Genomic DNA, 13835 nt, shown 5'->3' with positions numbered 1-13835 from the left:
AATGCGAGCGATCCTACATCTATCTAAACCAGCATACAACCAAGGGTTCCGAAACAGTTTATGTCTAGAGAGAGAATGAGGATACAAGAAGGGGGGAAGGAGCGGAATCAACGGGCAGCGTAGCCAGGGCCAGGGAAGAGGTCTCGTCCTTTGCCGAGGCGATTGTGGGCGAGAATGCCTTCAATACGAGCTTTGACAGCCGAGAGGAGTGTGCCTGATTCACGCTGGTAGCAGGAGTCGGTATCCGCATGTTGAGTCATTCTAAAGCGAGAAAAAGGCAAAGTCAGAAAAGATTCGTCGAGAAGCGACAGTGGAGGGGACGCACCGCGCGTGCCAGGTGAATGGACCGTGAACGTTTCCGGGAAGGGGAGAGCCAGAGGGGTATTTGGTTTCCTCGCAAGGAGCGAAACTTTGCGACGACCAGTACATTCCGTCGATTAACTGTAGTGCCATCTCTCCAACACCGCAGCCTCTCGTGCGACAAAGCTTATGTACTCCCCTGAAGAATCGAAAGGATCAGCGACAAAATCCCGAAATCGGGAAGGATCCAGATCGACTCACTCGTTGTACAGCCAGTAAAAGTGAGCTAGGTAGAAGACAACAGTTTCAGATCAGTCGCTACGCCGGGAGAAGGCTTGAAAGGGCAAGATCGCGACTCACAGCCCATATCGAGTTCGGGATAAGTTTCCTTCATCTTTACTTCGTTGTAAGGCATTTGACAGGCGAGAGAGAGCACTCGATCGCCGACGCCGGACCAGGAAGGGCCGTAGAGGAGAAAATTGTTGCTAGAAGGAGAGGAACGAAAGAATCAGCTCCGCAGCGCCAAGCTGGTAGGAAGAAATGGTGACTCACTTCGTAGTCGTACCATACGATGGAGCGACCGGGCCTGCGCGAACCAAGGGAGTGAAGTCTCGGAGCGGGATGCTGTCTGCATCGAGCCAGATTCCACCGAACTTTGCGAGGAGAAGAAGACGGATAAGATCGCTCCTCGTCGCGACCGGCATCTTGAGTTCCTCTCGGTAATCGGCGTCCATCCACTCCCGCATTCCGTCCAAGCATGTCCCTTCAGCGAGCGAGTCGTCCCATCGACGGAACGAAATCACATTCCGGTAAGGCGAATTCGATCCGGTATACTTCTCAGCGAACTCAGGAGAAGGTCCATCGCCTTCGTACCACCATATCAAAGAGCTTGTCTTGAAAGGTTGAGTAGCGAGCCAAGCGTCGATAGTGAGAGCGTGAGACGCAGGCCTCCATTTTCCAGCCCAGAAGAGATGAGTCTATCGAGACGAATTGATCAATTGGGACTCGTCTCGTACAAAGTGAAGGATTCAAAACTCACGATGAGACCGGCATCGGGTACTGGGAAGACTGAGCAACCCGATTCTACGATCCTCTCCTCCAAATCAGCCATGAACGACGAGTTCTTGTTGACTTCTCCTCCTCCCGAGAATTTCTTGACGCAGTTGAGGTTCTGAACCGGGATGTCCCACGCCGCAGGCTTGATCCCTTGAGGTGCGAAGAACTTTTTCACGTCGTTCTTGATGCTTCGTTCCGAGGGAGGGATGAAAGACACCAGTGAGCTGAGAAGAAGGATGAAACCGAGAGCTGCGGCGAATTTCGGGATCGTAGGTTGATAAGGAGAAGGAGGGGAGTTTTGAGTTTCGGAAAGGGGAGTCGAGTTGAGCTCAGTTTTCGAACTTGAGGGAGTGTCGCCGTCTTCCGATGTCGAAAGCTCTACGTACGCGCTCGATGGGCGGTACTCGGGGTCGGCGTCATTATCTTTGTACCAGTTGTATGACCACGTCGCGATCTATAGCAGCAAACTAGTCACCCTTAAAGTTCGAAAAGATGGAAAGAGAAAGAGCTCTCACTGTCAAAACTCCAATTCCAAACGTCGTTCTGAAATCGAGACCATCGGTGAGAGGGAAGAGAAGATGTTGCAAGACGAAGACGGTCGTGATGCAGAGGGAAGCTCCGACGAGTTTGACGAGGTTATCCCTTTGACGAAGAATGAGAGCGACGACGAGTCCGGTTGCGGCAGTGACAGATGCGACGAGGAAGAAGGCGGGGAGAGAAGCGAGAGTCGACTGGGAATCGAGGACGACTCGAGAATTGGCGGCAATCGCAGCGAGTCCCGTGAAGACTGCTCCCCATAAGTAAAGGTAAAACTGAGCCTGCCAAAACTCGACCTTCTCCTTCAACATCAACTCTGTCCATACGCTCGAACACGCCGATACTGCTCCGACTGTCAACCCGATCAGAGGTCCGCTGAGGAGATTTCCAACTCGAATATTCGCCCGCTGTTCTCCATCCCAAAGTTGCTCGGGACATCCCGCCAACACCATTCCACCTGTCAAGACTGCTAGTGACATCCACATGGCTTGACTCTTGCGATGCCGAATGACGAAGTGGTGGAGAATTGCTGTGAAGGGAAGCTAGAATCGAGGGAGAAACGGAAATCCGAGTCAGCTCGACGACGTCTCATTTCGCACACCTCTCGCCTTGGAAGCTCACCTTTGATAGTACAGAGACTTGTAGTAGAGCTGGAGTCGTGAAATGAAGGGCTTCGAGGAAGAGAACGTTGTTGAATCCGTAGAGAAGAGCGGGAACGGCGAAACGGAGGTAGGGCTTGAACGAGGCGAAGAAGGATCGTCTGGTGTCATGCTGAGGTGGAGGGAGTAAGAACCGATCTGCCAGCGAGCCTCTCGACGAGGAGAGTACTCCTCCGACTGCTACCAGCAATTTCAGTGCTTCCGCCCTATCTCGCACACAAAGTCAGCGCTCTGTTACATGCGGAGGATGACTGGAGAGGGAACTCACGTAAAGGTGATCGCTGAGGGTGATAGTACAGCACCGGACCGCATCACCGCAAAGACGATCAATGAGCGCGAAGTATCGACCGTTACATAGAGAGGCAGTAGGAGAGCTGTCGCCATATCGTTCCAACGTTTCGGGGCTCGATACGACCAGTCGGAGTCGGATGGAGGAGATGTTCGCTACAGAAGCAGCGCGTTTGTAAAAAGGCCTGGGAGGCCAGGAACTTGAACCGAACACTCAATTTGACGCGAGAAGTGTCTCGAAAAAAAATCCCCGTACTTTCGCAGGCCGATCCTGGGGCACAACAAATCATATGCTTTCCTTCTCGAAACGTGCTTTTCGTTTTGATTCTTCAATTGAAACTGTAGATCCAGTTGATCCTTGTACGGCACGGGCCGCCCTCTGTCGTCCAAGCAAGCTCTGGTGAAATGGAACGCTGTAGCTGAAAGATGGCAAGCGAGAGTGAGCAAATAGAGAAGTCGCACTTGCGCGCGAAGACGAAAAGGTCCATTCGATCTTCGGAAATCCCATTCACAATCGCAATAAAACAAGTCTCGGCCTGGAATTGAGAAGCTGTACAGTAGAGAGGAAAGCCGTCGTCGCCTTGTCAGCTTCGAGACAGCGGATGTGCGAGAAAAGGCGACATACCGGTTTCGAATACAGTAGATTACTCTCCCGGCCTCCCGGTGCGATTCAAATCTTTCGCTTTCCCACTCTGCATACGGTAGTCTGATCAGAACTGATACCCAGCTGCTGTGCAAAGCGCTAACCAACCGGGAATACGCTGATCGCAGTCGAGCTGTGATCTCGCTCGAAGATTGAGAATTGACAGTCGTGCGTGTACCTCAGACAAGCCGCGAGGAATGCAGCAGGCGATAGAAATGGCGCTAAGATCTGCACGCTGCAAGTGAGGCAGGCCGCACGGGCGGAAGATCTACGAACGAGGTGAGCACGAGAACTAACATCGGAGAAAGTATGCGTCAGCTGCCTCTGTTCAGTTTGCTGGATTGACCAGCGAGAGGGACCTACTGTATAGGTTACAAATTGGCTATCTGCTTCGTTTCGTCGATTCGGTCGCAAAGCCTTCACCGACGAGACTTTGCCTCCATTCCACTTCACGAAACGTGTCAGACCTGCGCCCGTTTCCCACCGATCGAGGTAGCATAAAAGGTTGGAGTAGCTGTTACAGGACTGCATGCCCGCTAGCGAGATGCTGATCGTGTGCCAAGTCCTGAAGCTTTGAAGGTTGAGTGACCGAAATTGCGAGGTGAGTAATGGTTGCTGGTCCGCTCGTGGTCGGATAGAGATTCTTCTCTGTCGTAGTACTGACTACTTCCAGAAGGTCGGGTTGGAGAAGGAGGAAGATGAGAATCTTGGATCCCTTTCGCTTCCCTTCATCTCTACAGCGTCACGCCTCATTGACCAACCTATACACCCGGCACGACGCACAATTATAGCTGCTCATTCTCTAACACCCCAGCCCGGAACTCAGAACGACGCGCAACGAGGAGATCCCCACTTGATCAACTCCCTCTTTCTCGACCCTCTGTCCCTCGACCATACCAACTTGACGAGCTGCAATACCGCGAAACAGCATCAGTCAATCTCTCTCATCTCGATCTCGTCTTCCCCTCGTCTTTCTCCCCCTCTATAGCTGGTAATGGAAGCTCTCTCCTTCTGTGACCCTCTCCCCGCTCCACCACCCGACGCAACCTCTTCGAAGCTCCCTCCAGCCGATCCCGACTTCCTATCGACTCCTCAGGGCGAACTCTCCTTCTTCCGCTCGATCGTCTATCATCGACTCGTCGGACCCGAGAAGCACTTTAACCTGTTGGGAGTCGTGAGAGATATCAGGAACCACGCGGGGAAACACGTAGAGTTTGATCAAGTGTGGGAAAAGTACAGGCAGGTGTACAATGAAGAGGTCTTGGAGACGACGTGGGCGGATCAGGTAAAATCCCTCTTTCTCCTCTCTCGAATTTGTCTTCAGCGTATGACTGACGAAGGACTGCTCGGGAACGATGATAGGAGTTGACTGCGATAGAGAGAGATACAGTCGAGAGCAGGATAAACGAACTTGACCCACCGATTCTAAACAAAGGAGAACTAGAATCCCTCGAACTCGCTACGAAACCCTACTCTCGAACATTTCCTCTTACCGAATTCTCTCTCGATCCGGAAGAGTTCCTTGCGACGACCGCATTCGAACGAGGGCAACGGAGACCTGAAGATCCGCCCGATTCCCCCGCTGAAGGTCCATTGAGGGAGATCTCCTATGAGCCCGAGGAAGAAGTCGAGACGAAGACGGAACCCGAGAAACCAGAGGAGAGGAAACGATCGCCGAGGAAGAGAATCGCAACTCCGAAAGCTGCTGCAAACCTCGCCGCTGCGAACGCTTCACCGAGGAGGAAACGAGGGAGACCAGCCGCAGCCGACGAGGCAAGTGGAAGCGAGTTGAGTGACTTGACAGATGATGAGGAAGATGAGGACGAAGATGAAGATGGAGGAGAAAGTCAGGAGGAGACGGCTGGAGACGATGCTGATAGTTATTTGGGAGATGGGACGGCTGCGAGTCAGAACGAGGAGGAAGAAGAGGAGGATCAGCAAGTGGAGGAGGCACCTGAACCTGCGAGGCGAGGGAAACGGAAAGCTGCTCGTACGTCGTTTCGATTCCCTTTCTTATCGTCGTTTGCGGCTGACTGACCATATTTATCTCTCGCAGCTGGACGGAGGGCCTCTGCAGCATCTTCCAAACGGACTCGACATGCTCGCTCTGCATCAGTCGCCACTGGTGATAGTCGGACCGCTGCCGAACGGAGAAAAGACCAAGCTACTCCTTCTACGAGAGGAGGACGTGGCAGAGGAGCTGCAGGTTCAGGGAGGAAACCTGGACGTCCAGCAAAGGTGAGTCTCTTTCTCGTGTTCTGAGTAAGATTGACTGCAACTGACTCGAGGGTATCTCATTTGACAGAAAAAGTAGGAAATTAGGTTTACTTATACTTGCAACTCAGTTTTCTTAGCATCTGTCGGGCTGCGCGTACTCTGTGTAGACCTCGGATTGTATATGAGCTGCTAGGCTTATCCAGAGACGAGCGATTTCGGCACTCTTGCGAAGTCGCCTCGTTTACTCTTGACTTCTTGCGCACCACCTCGTCTCGTCAAGCATTCGCGAAGAGCGACTACAGAGCACTTGGAAGACCCTCAGGCCTCGGCTAGAACAGCACTCACCACTCTCCCTTCCTCTCCCCTCACTTTGATCTCATCACCCTCTCACTCTCTCTCATCTCTCTCACGCGACACCTCTCGAATCACGCACAACATGTTCGGTAGTTACTTGAAAGTCGGAGGATCAGGAGGAGGTAAACCAGGACAGCGATACTCCAGAGAACAAAGCAAGGCAACCGCTTCGACTAAATGCCAGAAATGCCTTCAGATGGGTCACTTTACTGCAGACTGCAAGGGTCAGAGGTAGGTCTCTATCACATCTACGTTGTTTTCGAAGGAGACGCGAAGTTGTCGCCGTTCAGATCTCTGACTTATTTCTTCCGTCTTGTTTACAGGCAGTACGCTGTGAGACCGACACGTACTCAGATCTTGAAGAACCCCAAGCTAGCTACGAAGCTCACTGCGAGTCTCCCCCCTACCCTCGAACCCAAGTTCGTTCTAGTTCTTTCCCTTACGAAATTGGTCTCTCCTTACTAGCCTTTCTCTCTCCTCCTCGTCACAGGGAAGGCACAGCAGCTGCAATCTTGGCAGCGAATGAAGCGAAACGAGCGAAATTGGCTGCTGAAGCCGCCGCAAAATCATCGTCGAAGTCGAAACGAGGTCGTTCAAGGTCGCGATCGTCCTCAGTTTCTTCGTCGTCCTCGACCGGTTCTTACTCGGGGTCAAGTCGCTCATCGTCAAGCGGTAGCAGGAGTAGGAGTAGGAGTCGAAGCGTCTCAGACAGTGGAAGTGATCGCTCTCGCTCAAGATCCGTCTCGCCGAAACGCTCCCGTCGTGGTCGGTCTCCCTCCTGCTCTCGATCAAGGTCAATCTCTCGTTCTCCGTCTCGTTCGGTCTCGCCTCCAGCTCGTCGAAGAAGAAAGAGTTACTCGAGGAGTGTGTCGCAGAGTCGATCGAGGTCACCCGTCGCAAAGAGGAGGAGAGCAAGGTCGGAATCGGTGGATGAGCCATACGAGGGAAAGGGTAAAGGGAAAGCAGTCGAGCGGGATTGAACGGCTGCAGGATTGTTGTAAGGATCTCGCTTTGGAGATCACTTTGATGTTGATAAGCCATTCTTTTCGCAGCGAAAAGAGATCGAGAGAACGATTGAAAGCTCGAGTTTCTCCTCAAGATACCCCTACTCAGGCGCGATCTGTCTCTGGTTTTTTGTTCACAGCTCGCTCGATAGACCACTTTGCCCTCCGCGGGGTCCACCCGGAGAAGCAGTACGGATCGCCTTTCGTTCTCGATTCTCCTTCTTTCTTCTCTGGTCTTGCTGCAGTTCTCGACCTCAAGAGTCCACAGCATGTCGAGTAGCGGTTCAAGGGGCCTTCTGAGGTGAGTTTACGTCTCCGGAGACTCGCGCTCTCTCGCGACTCGTTGTTCCTCTGCCGTATCTCTTCCGCACTGGGCTCATCTTCGTCGTCTCGAGGTGTTACTCCAGGCCTCCTCTCGCTCGTGCGTCAGCTAGCACTGGGTCGATCGAAAGGACGGCCAACAGCTTACAGGAGGAGACGAACGGGTTCAGTAGAAGCCGATCGGCCAGCTCTTCCATCCGAAACGCACCCATTCTTGAATCCGCCGACGAGCACGCTTCGGGCGACATTCCCACAAATCCGTTCGTCAGGCCCCGAAGGGATCGAAGAAACTCGCAACGCGAATTGTACAAGGAATTAGCAACCTCGACGGACGGACGTTTCCCTGCCTTTCCCTCTTCGGACAGGCAAGCTCCCCCTCCCCGTGAAGATCCTCCTGTAAGGCCATGAGATGATCCTAGCTCCTCCTGACTGCAAGCTGACCCCCTACCTCTCATCCAGCCTCGTCCACCCGCTGCGAAAATCCTTTCGCTGTAACGGCGCACCCTCAACGACCTCGCGTGGACGTCCTCAGGCCTAGGGCTCCTTCCGACTCCCTGGACCCCTATGGTCCTACTACTCAGAGCGTAGGACAATTATACGCTCCGGATGCAGCTGGGCTTGAACCCAGGGTTCCTGTTCGTGATGTCTCTTCTTCTTACGATCTCTGAGACATGTGCTGATAGCTTGTACGAGAGCAGCTGCACTCTCGTGAAGCATACGAAGATCTGGCACACTGGCAGCCGCATTTCGTGTCTCGTCTTCACGCCACGCACGGAGTTGATCCTGTGAATCACGCGAAGAGGGTGGTCGAGGTGGAGTCGGAGCATGCTAGGAGGAAGTGAGGAGCCTTGTAGATCGCTCTGGACCGGCGATGGGCTGGAAAGGGGCAGAAGTTCCCTTTCGAATGCGATTCTGCGAGTATTCTTCTGGAGTTCCGTCGTCCGGGTGCTATCGAACCGTGTCCTTTCCTACCTCTCATTCGAGTCGCTGTGTGCCGTCCATCAGATGACTTCGATGGCGATACGCTTCGACCTCTCGTCGGACTTGCCGAGGAGAGATAATTGCGATCTGTGCGCAATCGAACGCAAAGCTCGCCTCGTTCGCCAATGCTTTTCTTGCTCTTCTTCTTCTCTATCGCAATCACACACACACTCGAGTATCACCTGAACAGAGCATGTCTTACAGTCAACCTCACTCTCTCTCGTAGGTCGATTCGCTCGTCTCCTCGCAACTTCTGATCTGATTGGCGTCGTCTCCCTTCAGGTCGAACTTCCAGCATTTCATTGATCGCGAGAGAGAACAACTCCCCGGCCAGATCTCACATGCTGAAGCGGAACTCGAAGAAGATATTGCGAAACTCGAAGCGAAGATTCGTCAAGGAGGAGCAAGGTACTTAGACAACAACCCGAACGTCAAGGCGAGATTGGAGAAACTCGAGAATGAGTTAAGGGCACTCCAAGGGAGAGCACAAGCTGGTCTGAACGGACTGCTCCACCGCGAGGTAAAGGGACTTCGTTTTGTTCTGCTTTCAGAATCGTCGAAGCTGACCGATCAGACTGTTAAAAGGGTCACTCCTCCTGCGTGGTCCCGCCGAATGAGATTCACTCGCTCAAGCATTACGGTACCGAACGCAGAGCACTCATTTACGGCAGTGCAGCTGCTCAACGTGCCGGTAACGCGCATGCATCGCTCGCCACCGCTACGGGATCCGCTGGTCGCTGGTAGGTAGTTGTCGATAGGTACAGAGTCACAGTGAGGTGGAGGTGCTGTCAGGCGGAGGGAGGAAGGATCTTTGTTTCTACTACATCTTGTTCCACAACGTTTTCGTTTCTCGTGTTCCAATCTTTGCTGCTCAATCTTGATTCACTGTTTACGCTTTAAGCCGATCTCCCCTGTAGTGTGAGATACTGGTCGAAGTCGCGAGCCTCTCCGCGAGGCCTGCAACAGAGAAGATCAAGATCAAGAGAAACGACGATAGATTGCGTTTCAAGGTTTCTTACTCTTCTTCGCCTGTCTCATCAGCTCCAACCGTCTCTTGAGAGCCTACAACAGTCGTATAAACGTCAGCTAGGTCGCTCAGGCCATCCCGCGAGAATGGGTTCGAAGGGCAAACTGACTGTGACTTTCTCATCCGCTTCCCTTTGTTCCCGCTCCTCCTCTTCCAACCTCGCCATCATTTCCTCTCGTTCTTCCCTCTCTTCCCTCTCCTTCCTCTCCTCCTCAGTCTCCCCTTGTTCTTCCTCCTCACCGTCCTCCTCATCATTTCCTTCTTCACCGTCCGCCCTGACTTTCGGGGCTCCAAACTCAAACTTGACTGGTGCGGCCGAGATAGTCGCACTCGCTGAATTCGCAGCTGACGTCGTCGTTGAGGGTTCGGCAGAAAGAGTCGAAAGGAATTCGTCTATCGAGGGATCTTCTTCTACTTCCTCCACAATAGGGGCAGTCGAGGTCGAAGGTATGGGTTCTCGTGAAGGTGCAGAGTAGAAATCGGAAGGTAGGTTGTTCGAAGGAGGAGGAGCAGGAGGGGAAGATTCTCTAGGTCGTTTCGAGGAAGAGGCAGAGGGGGACGGAGAACGAGATTTCCGCTTCCCGTTTGTCGCTGATGAGGCAGCGACTTGTTGTTCTTGACGTTGCAGTTGTTCCCGTTCTGCCTTTTGTACGTTGACGCGGTGTTGCTGCAACAAACAACCGATACGAGATGAATGAGCAAGAGAAGTCTTTCGGGTATCAAGTCGGAGGGAACTCACTTTGGACACGAGATGGGAACCCCAGATAGCTTCATTCTTGAGCTGAGTACCACATAGAGAGCAGGAGAGTTGACCCGAGGAGGAATAACGAGCGTGAGGATGCGATAACCGAGACGACTCTTTCTTCGCCTTCATGAGTGACTTGAGTGAGGCCATGATGTCTTGCCTTCCTCCTCGTGGGTGGATTGAAGTCCGGGGAGAGTGTGAGAGGGAGAAGATCGACTTCATCAAATTGTCGGTTCCCGAATCTTGTTTCCCTCCACCAATATCTCGGATCCGCTTAGGACTCGGCTAGGGCGATTCAGAAACGCGTTGGCTCGAGTAGTTCCAGTGTCATGCCTCTGTGAGTTCATCCTCTGTTCTCTCTCTGCACATTCCCCCTCTCTCTCTTTCGGGAGCCTCGTCCCGTCCTCTCCCCTCGCCTTCTGATACGTCTACAGCACGTGCGACACCTCCATCAGAACAACCCAGCACGACCGCGTTGCTCTCCGCGTTATCGCACTCGCTTCTTTCCTTTTGTTCCGTTGTGTGGGGTGTTTCGACAACGACTGGCCCACTCTCGTTCTAACTCACTTGTTCCCGAGACGAGACTGACTGAGATCAAAATGGATGTGAGAAACAGGGAATACAAAGTCGTAGTGTTAGGAGGAGGAGGAGTTGGGAAATCGGCTTTAACCGTTCGATTCGTTCATTCCTTGTTCGTCGAGAAATACGATCCGACAATCGAAGATAGTTATAGGAGGACGATCAACGTAGATGGAATCACGGTTGCCTTGGAAGTACTGGATACGGCTGGAACTGAACAAGTCAGTTTTCGAACCCCCTTCTTCCTCTTCTCGACCCGTCGGAGTGGGCTGACGACAGATCCGTGAGACTAACAGTTCATGTCACTACATCACATGTATATCAAATCGGGAGACGGCTTCTTGCTGGTCTTTTCCCTCACTTCGTTGGAAAGTGTGAGCGAATTGTTTCACCTTCGAGAACAAATTCAACGAATCAAAGATGCCTCAAACACGAGCGGTCTAGTAAGTCCCTCCTCTTTGACTTGCCCATGTATAATGGAGTGACTGACGAGTAAGGTCGAATCGAGAGTAGCCGCAGAAAGTACCGATCGTTCTAGTCGGTTCGAAATTGGATCTGATCAATGAACGGCAAGTGAAACGAGAAGTAGCGGTGCAACTAAGTCAATCTTGGGGTGGAGTACCTTACTACGAAACGAGTTCGAGGAAAGAAATCAACGTCAGTCTTTGACTTTTCTTTCATCCGAACGAGGGCCGGAGCGAAACTGACTTGAGGCTATATGTTGTAGATCGAGGAAGTGTTTGCGGATATCACGAGACAAATGATCAAAGCCGAACAACTGACACCACAGTATCAACGGAGGAGGAACAATCTGAATGGGCTCGGCGGAGATGATACGAATGCGAGAGCTGGTGGGAAGGGAGGAAGACGGCGGAGATGTACGATTCTGTGATTGAGAGTTGATCATCAGAGTCAGGGAGGTGCGGTAGGGCTAGACAGGACGCCCGGTTGAAGAACAAACCGCCGACTCCGATTCGACCTCGCCTCGGTACGCCTATCCCGCGCGTCGGTCGTCGACCCTGCCCCCGTCGTGAATCTCAGTCCACAGTGCTCGACCTCCGTTCATTCTTGCCTCGCCTCTCGCCTGAAGGTCCCCGCTCATCTCTCCCTCGCTCGAAACCACCTCTTCACTCTCCCTCCCCTGGTCCGTCCTCTCGACTCTCGCTCTGCTCTATCGTTCTTTTCCTTCCACCGCAGTTCGTCTTGTATCACTCTTTTGTCGCTCGTTTCAGTTTGTTTCGTTTTAGTTGGTTTCGCGATCCCCGTGTGTGTATTTCGCTCGATATCCCTCTCTGCTGTGCCATATACCTTTCTCTCTCGCTTTTTCTATATACCGGGTGTACTAGCTGGAATGCTTAGTGATACCCTCCAGCTTGTCAGGGCTTTTCTGAGGGTTCGTCGTTGACTCGCGCGAGCGAGGCAACTTGCCTCTGATCCTCGACAACGCAGCTCGTTAGAGTTGGACTTCCTCATGAGGGCCACCCGCTGAACACCGTGAGCCGTGGCCTATTGTCGTGCTACACGCGAAGTGGGCTCACTTGAGGAGCAACAAAGCTCGCTGAAGTCTCTCCCAAAGACCAGATCGACGGAGACGACTCGCGGAGCAAGAAGATACATAACATGACGTCGAGATTAAGGTCTAGGATATAAGTAGCGAGGCCGGAATCTCGTCGAACGAATGAAGGAAGGATGCTGAACGGGACGACATTCTACAAATTTCGCAAAGGAACGACGAATGTTCATAGAAGAGATCTACTCAAGGAGCAATCAGAGTGTAAGTCAAGGCACACAGAGATAAGAGGGCGAAGTAGGAGGAAAGCTCACATGGGCTATGTCGTTAGACGCTCATTTTCATCGGAATCGATTCGTGCGATTTATATCCGAGCACCCTGAAGTCTGCCAATTCGAAACCATCGATATCACCAATCTCTTCCCTACTTCTCTTCCATTCAAATCCCGGGAAGTCGTAAGGTTGTCGCTCGAGTTGAGTTTTGAGAGCTTCGACATGATCGAGATAGACGTGAGCGTCCCCAATCTGGAGAATGAACTCGTGAGGGATAGTGTTGGTGACGAGGGCGATCATGTGAGTGAGGAGAGCGTAAGATGCAATGTTGAAGGGGACTCCGAGACCGAGGTCGGCGGAGCGTTGATACATGATACACGAGAGTCGGTTCTTTTGGATGGGGGAGGAAGGGGCAGGTAGCGTGACGTAGAATTGACAGAACATGTGACAGGGTGGTAGGGCCATCTTCGGGATGTCTGCGCGTCCCGACGAACGATACCAATTAAAAAGGAAAACTTTGCACAGAGAACGAAAACGGTGAGCTTACCTGCGGGATTCCATGCACTCAAGATGATCCTTCGGTCCATCGGGTTCTCCTTGATCTTCCTAATCACCTCTGCTAACTGGTCGACTCCTTGTCCATCGTAATCGTCCTTCGCGGTTCTGTATTCCGCTCCGAAATGTCTCCACTGGAACCCGTAAACAGGTCCCAAATCTCCTTCCTCGCGATGACCCAATCCAACCTTGTCCAAGAACTCCCTGCTACCGTTCCCATCCCAGATCTTGACGTTCTTTTCCGAGAGGAGTTTCGAATCTGTCGAACCTTTGACGAACCACAACAACTCCTCGATGATTCCACGCGTGAATACCTTCTTCGTAGTCAATAGCGGTAACACTAGGCTCGTGATACCTTCCGGGCTCGTTCGGGAGAGGGAGAAGCGGAGTTGAGGAGGAGCAAAGAGTGAGACGGTTCCCGTTCCAGTTCGATCTGGGCGCTTGCCGCCCTCGGTGATGATCCGCCTGACGAGGTCGAGGTACTGCTGTTCTTCCGCGTTGGTTGAGGTCGACATGCTTGTGAATGGTCGGAGTTGAGATTCGCTCGCGAGTCGACGCGTGATTTTCATCTCTTTTTCGCTCTGGCGTCTCCCTCGCTAGCTCTTCGTGCTTCTACGCACTCACACAGTGATCAGTATGGGTGAGAGCTTCAGGAGTCGTCCAATTTGAACAGATTTGACTTTGTGGTTGAGGAAGTCAGGCGAGCTTCGCACCGGGGAGCTGAAAGTCTCTTCGCTGAAGAACACCACCGTGCTAGCGATGCTGACGCCTCTCACCATTACCAGC

At 52.6% G+C, this 13835-nt stretch overlaps 7 protein-coding genes across 7 annotated transcripts; 4 read left to right on the top strand and 3 right to left on the bottom strand.

Moving 5' to 3' along the window:
* Nucleotides 1-107: 107 nt before the first annotated feature.
* JCM6883_000200 (uncharacterized protein) lies at nucleotides 108-2936 on the bottom strand (the record flags this gene model as incomplete). Its single annotated transcript, XM_076630930.1, has 9 exons — nucleotides 108-261; nucleotides 326-499; nucleotides 562-586; nucleotides 661-785; nucleotides 853-1277; nucleotides 1340-1810; nucleotides 1872-2435; nucleotides 2515-2758; nucleotides 2821-2936. The coding sequence occupies 9 exons, from the start codon at nucleotides 2934-2936 to the stop codon at nucleotides 108-110; spliced, it is 2298 nt and encodes a 765-aa protein (XP_076489070.1).
* A 1541-nt stretch (nucleotides 2937-4477) lies between these two features.
* JCM6883_000199 (uncharacterized protein) lies at nucleotides 4478-5797 on the top strand (the record flags this gene model as incomplete). The annotated part of the gene is made up of 4 exons (XM_076630929.1): nucleotides 4478-4768; nucleotides 4846-5473; nucleotides 5540-5721; nucleotides 5789-5797. 4 exons carry the CDS (start codon nucleotides 4478-4480, stop codon nucleotides 5795-5797), a joined length of 1110 nt encoding a protein of 369 aa, XP_076489069.1.
* Nucleotides 5798-6136: 339 nt separating this feature from the next.
* On the top strand, nucleotides 6137-6988 carry JCM6883_000198 (uncharacterized protein; the record flags this gene model as incomplete). Its single annotated transcript, XM_076630928.1, has 5 exons — nucleotides 6137-6285; nucleotides 6378-6473; nucleotides 6545-6642; nucleotides 6710-6847; nucleotides 6930-6988. The coding sequence occupies 5 exons, from the start codon at nucleotides 6137-6139 to the stop codon at nucleotides 6986-6988; spliced, it is 540 nt and encodes a 179-aa protein (XP_076489068.1).
* Nucleotides 6989-8553: 1565 nt separating this feature from the next.
* Nucleotides 8554-9104, top strand: JCM6883_000197 (uncharacterized protein; the record flags this gene model as incomplete). The annotated part of the gene is made up of 3 exons (XM_076630927.1): nucleotides 8554-8582; nucleotides 8643-8880; nucleotides 8946-9104. The coding sequence occupies 3 exons, from the start codon at nucleotides 8554-8556 to the stop codon at nucleotides 9102-9104; spliced, it is 426 nt and encodes a 141-aa protein (XP_076489067.1).
* Nucleotides 9105-9365: 261 nt separating this feature from the next.
* JCM6883_000196 (C2H2-type zinc finger protein) lies at nucleotides 9366-10282 on the bottom strand (the record flags this gene model as incomplete). The annotated part of the gene is made up of 3 exons (XM_076630926.1): nucleotides 9366-9422; nucleotides 9497-10054; nucleotides 10127-10282. The coding sequence occupies 3 exons, from the start codon at nucleotides 10280-10282 to the stop codon at nucleotides 9366-9368; spliced, it is 771 nt and encodes a 256-aa protein (XP_076489066.1).
* Nucleotides 10283-10731: 449 nt separating this feature from the next.
* JCM6883_000195 (uncharacterized protein) lies at nucleotides 10732-11603 on the top strand (the record flags this gene model as incomplete). The annotated part of the gene is made up of 4 exons (XM_076630925.1): nucleotides 10732-10932; nucleotides 11008-11154; nucleotides 11225-11368; nucleotides 11439-11603. The coding sequence occupies 4 exons, from the start codon at nucleotides 10732-10734 to the stop codon at nucleotides 11601-11603; spliced, it is 657 nt and encodes a 218-aa protein (XP_076489065.1).
* A 945-nt stretch (nucleotides 11604-12548) lies between these two features.
* Nucleotides 12549-13564, bottom strand: CDC21 (thymidylate synthase; the record flags this gene model as incomplete). The annotated part of the gene is made up of 2 exons (XM_076630924.1): nucleotides 12549-12970; nucleotides 13042-13564. 2 exons carry the CDS (start codon nucleotides 13562-13564, stop codon nucleotides 12549-12551), a joined length of 945 nt encoding a protein of 314 aa, XP_076489064.1.
* Between the last annotated feature and the right edge of the window lie 271 nt (nucleotides 13565-13835).

Source organism: Sporobolomyces salmoneus, assembly GCF_050403485.1.
Source record: "Sporobolomyces salmoneus JCM6883 DNA, S_salmoneus_JCM6883_v1_ctg13, whole genome shotgun sequence".
NCBI lineage: Eukaryota > Fungi > Basidiomycota > Microbotryomycetes > Sporidiobolales > Sporidiobolaceae > Sporobolomyces > Sporobolomyces salmoneus.
The sequence above is the reverse complement of the archived record's forward strand: the minus strand, read 5'-3'. Positions and strand labels throughout refer to the sequence as shown.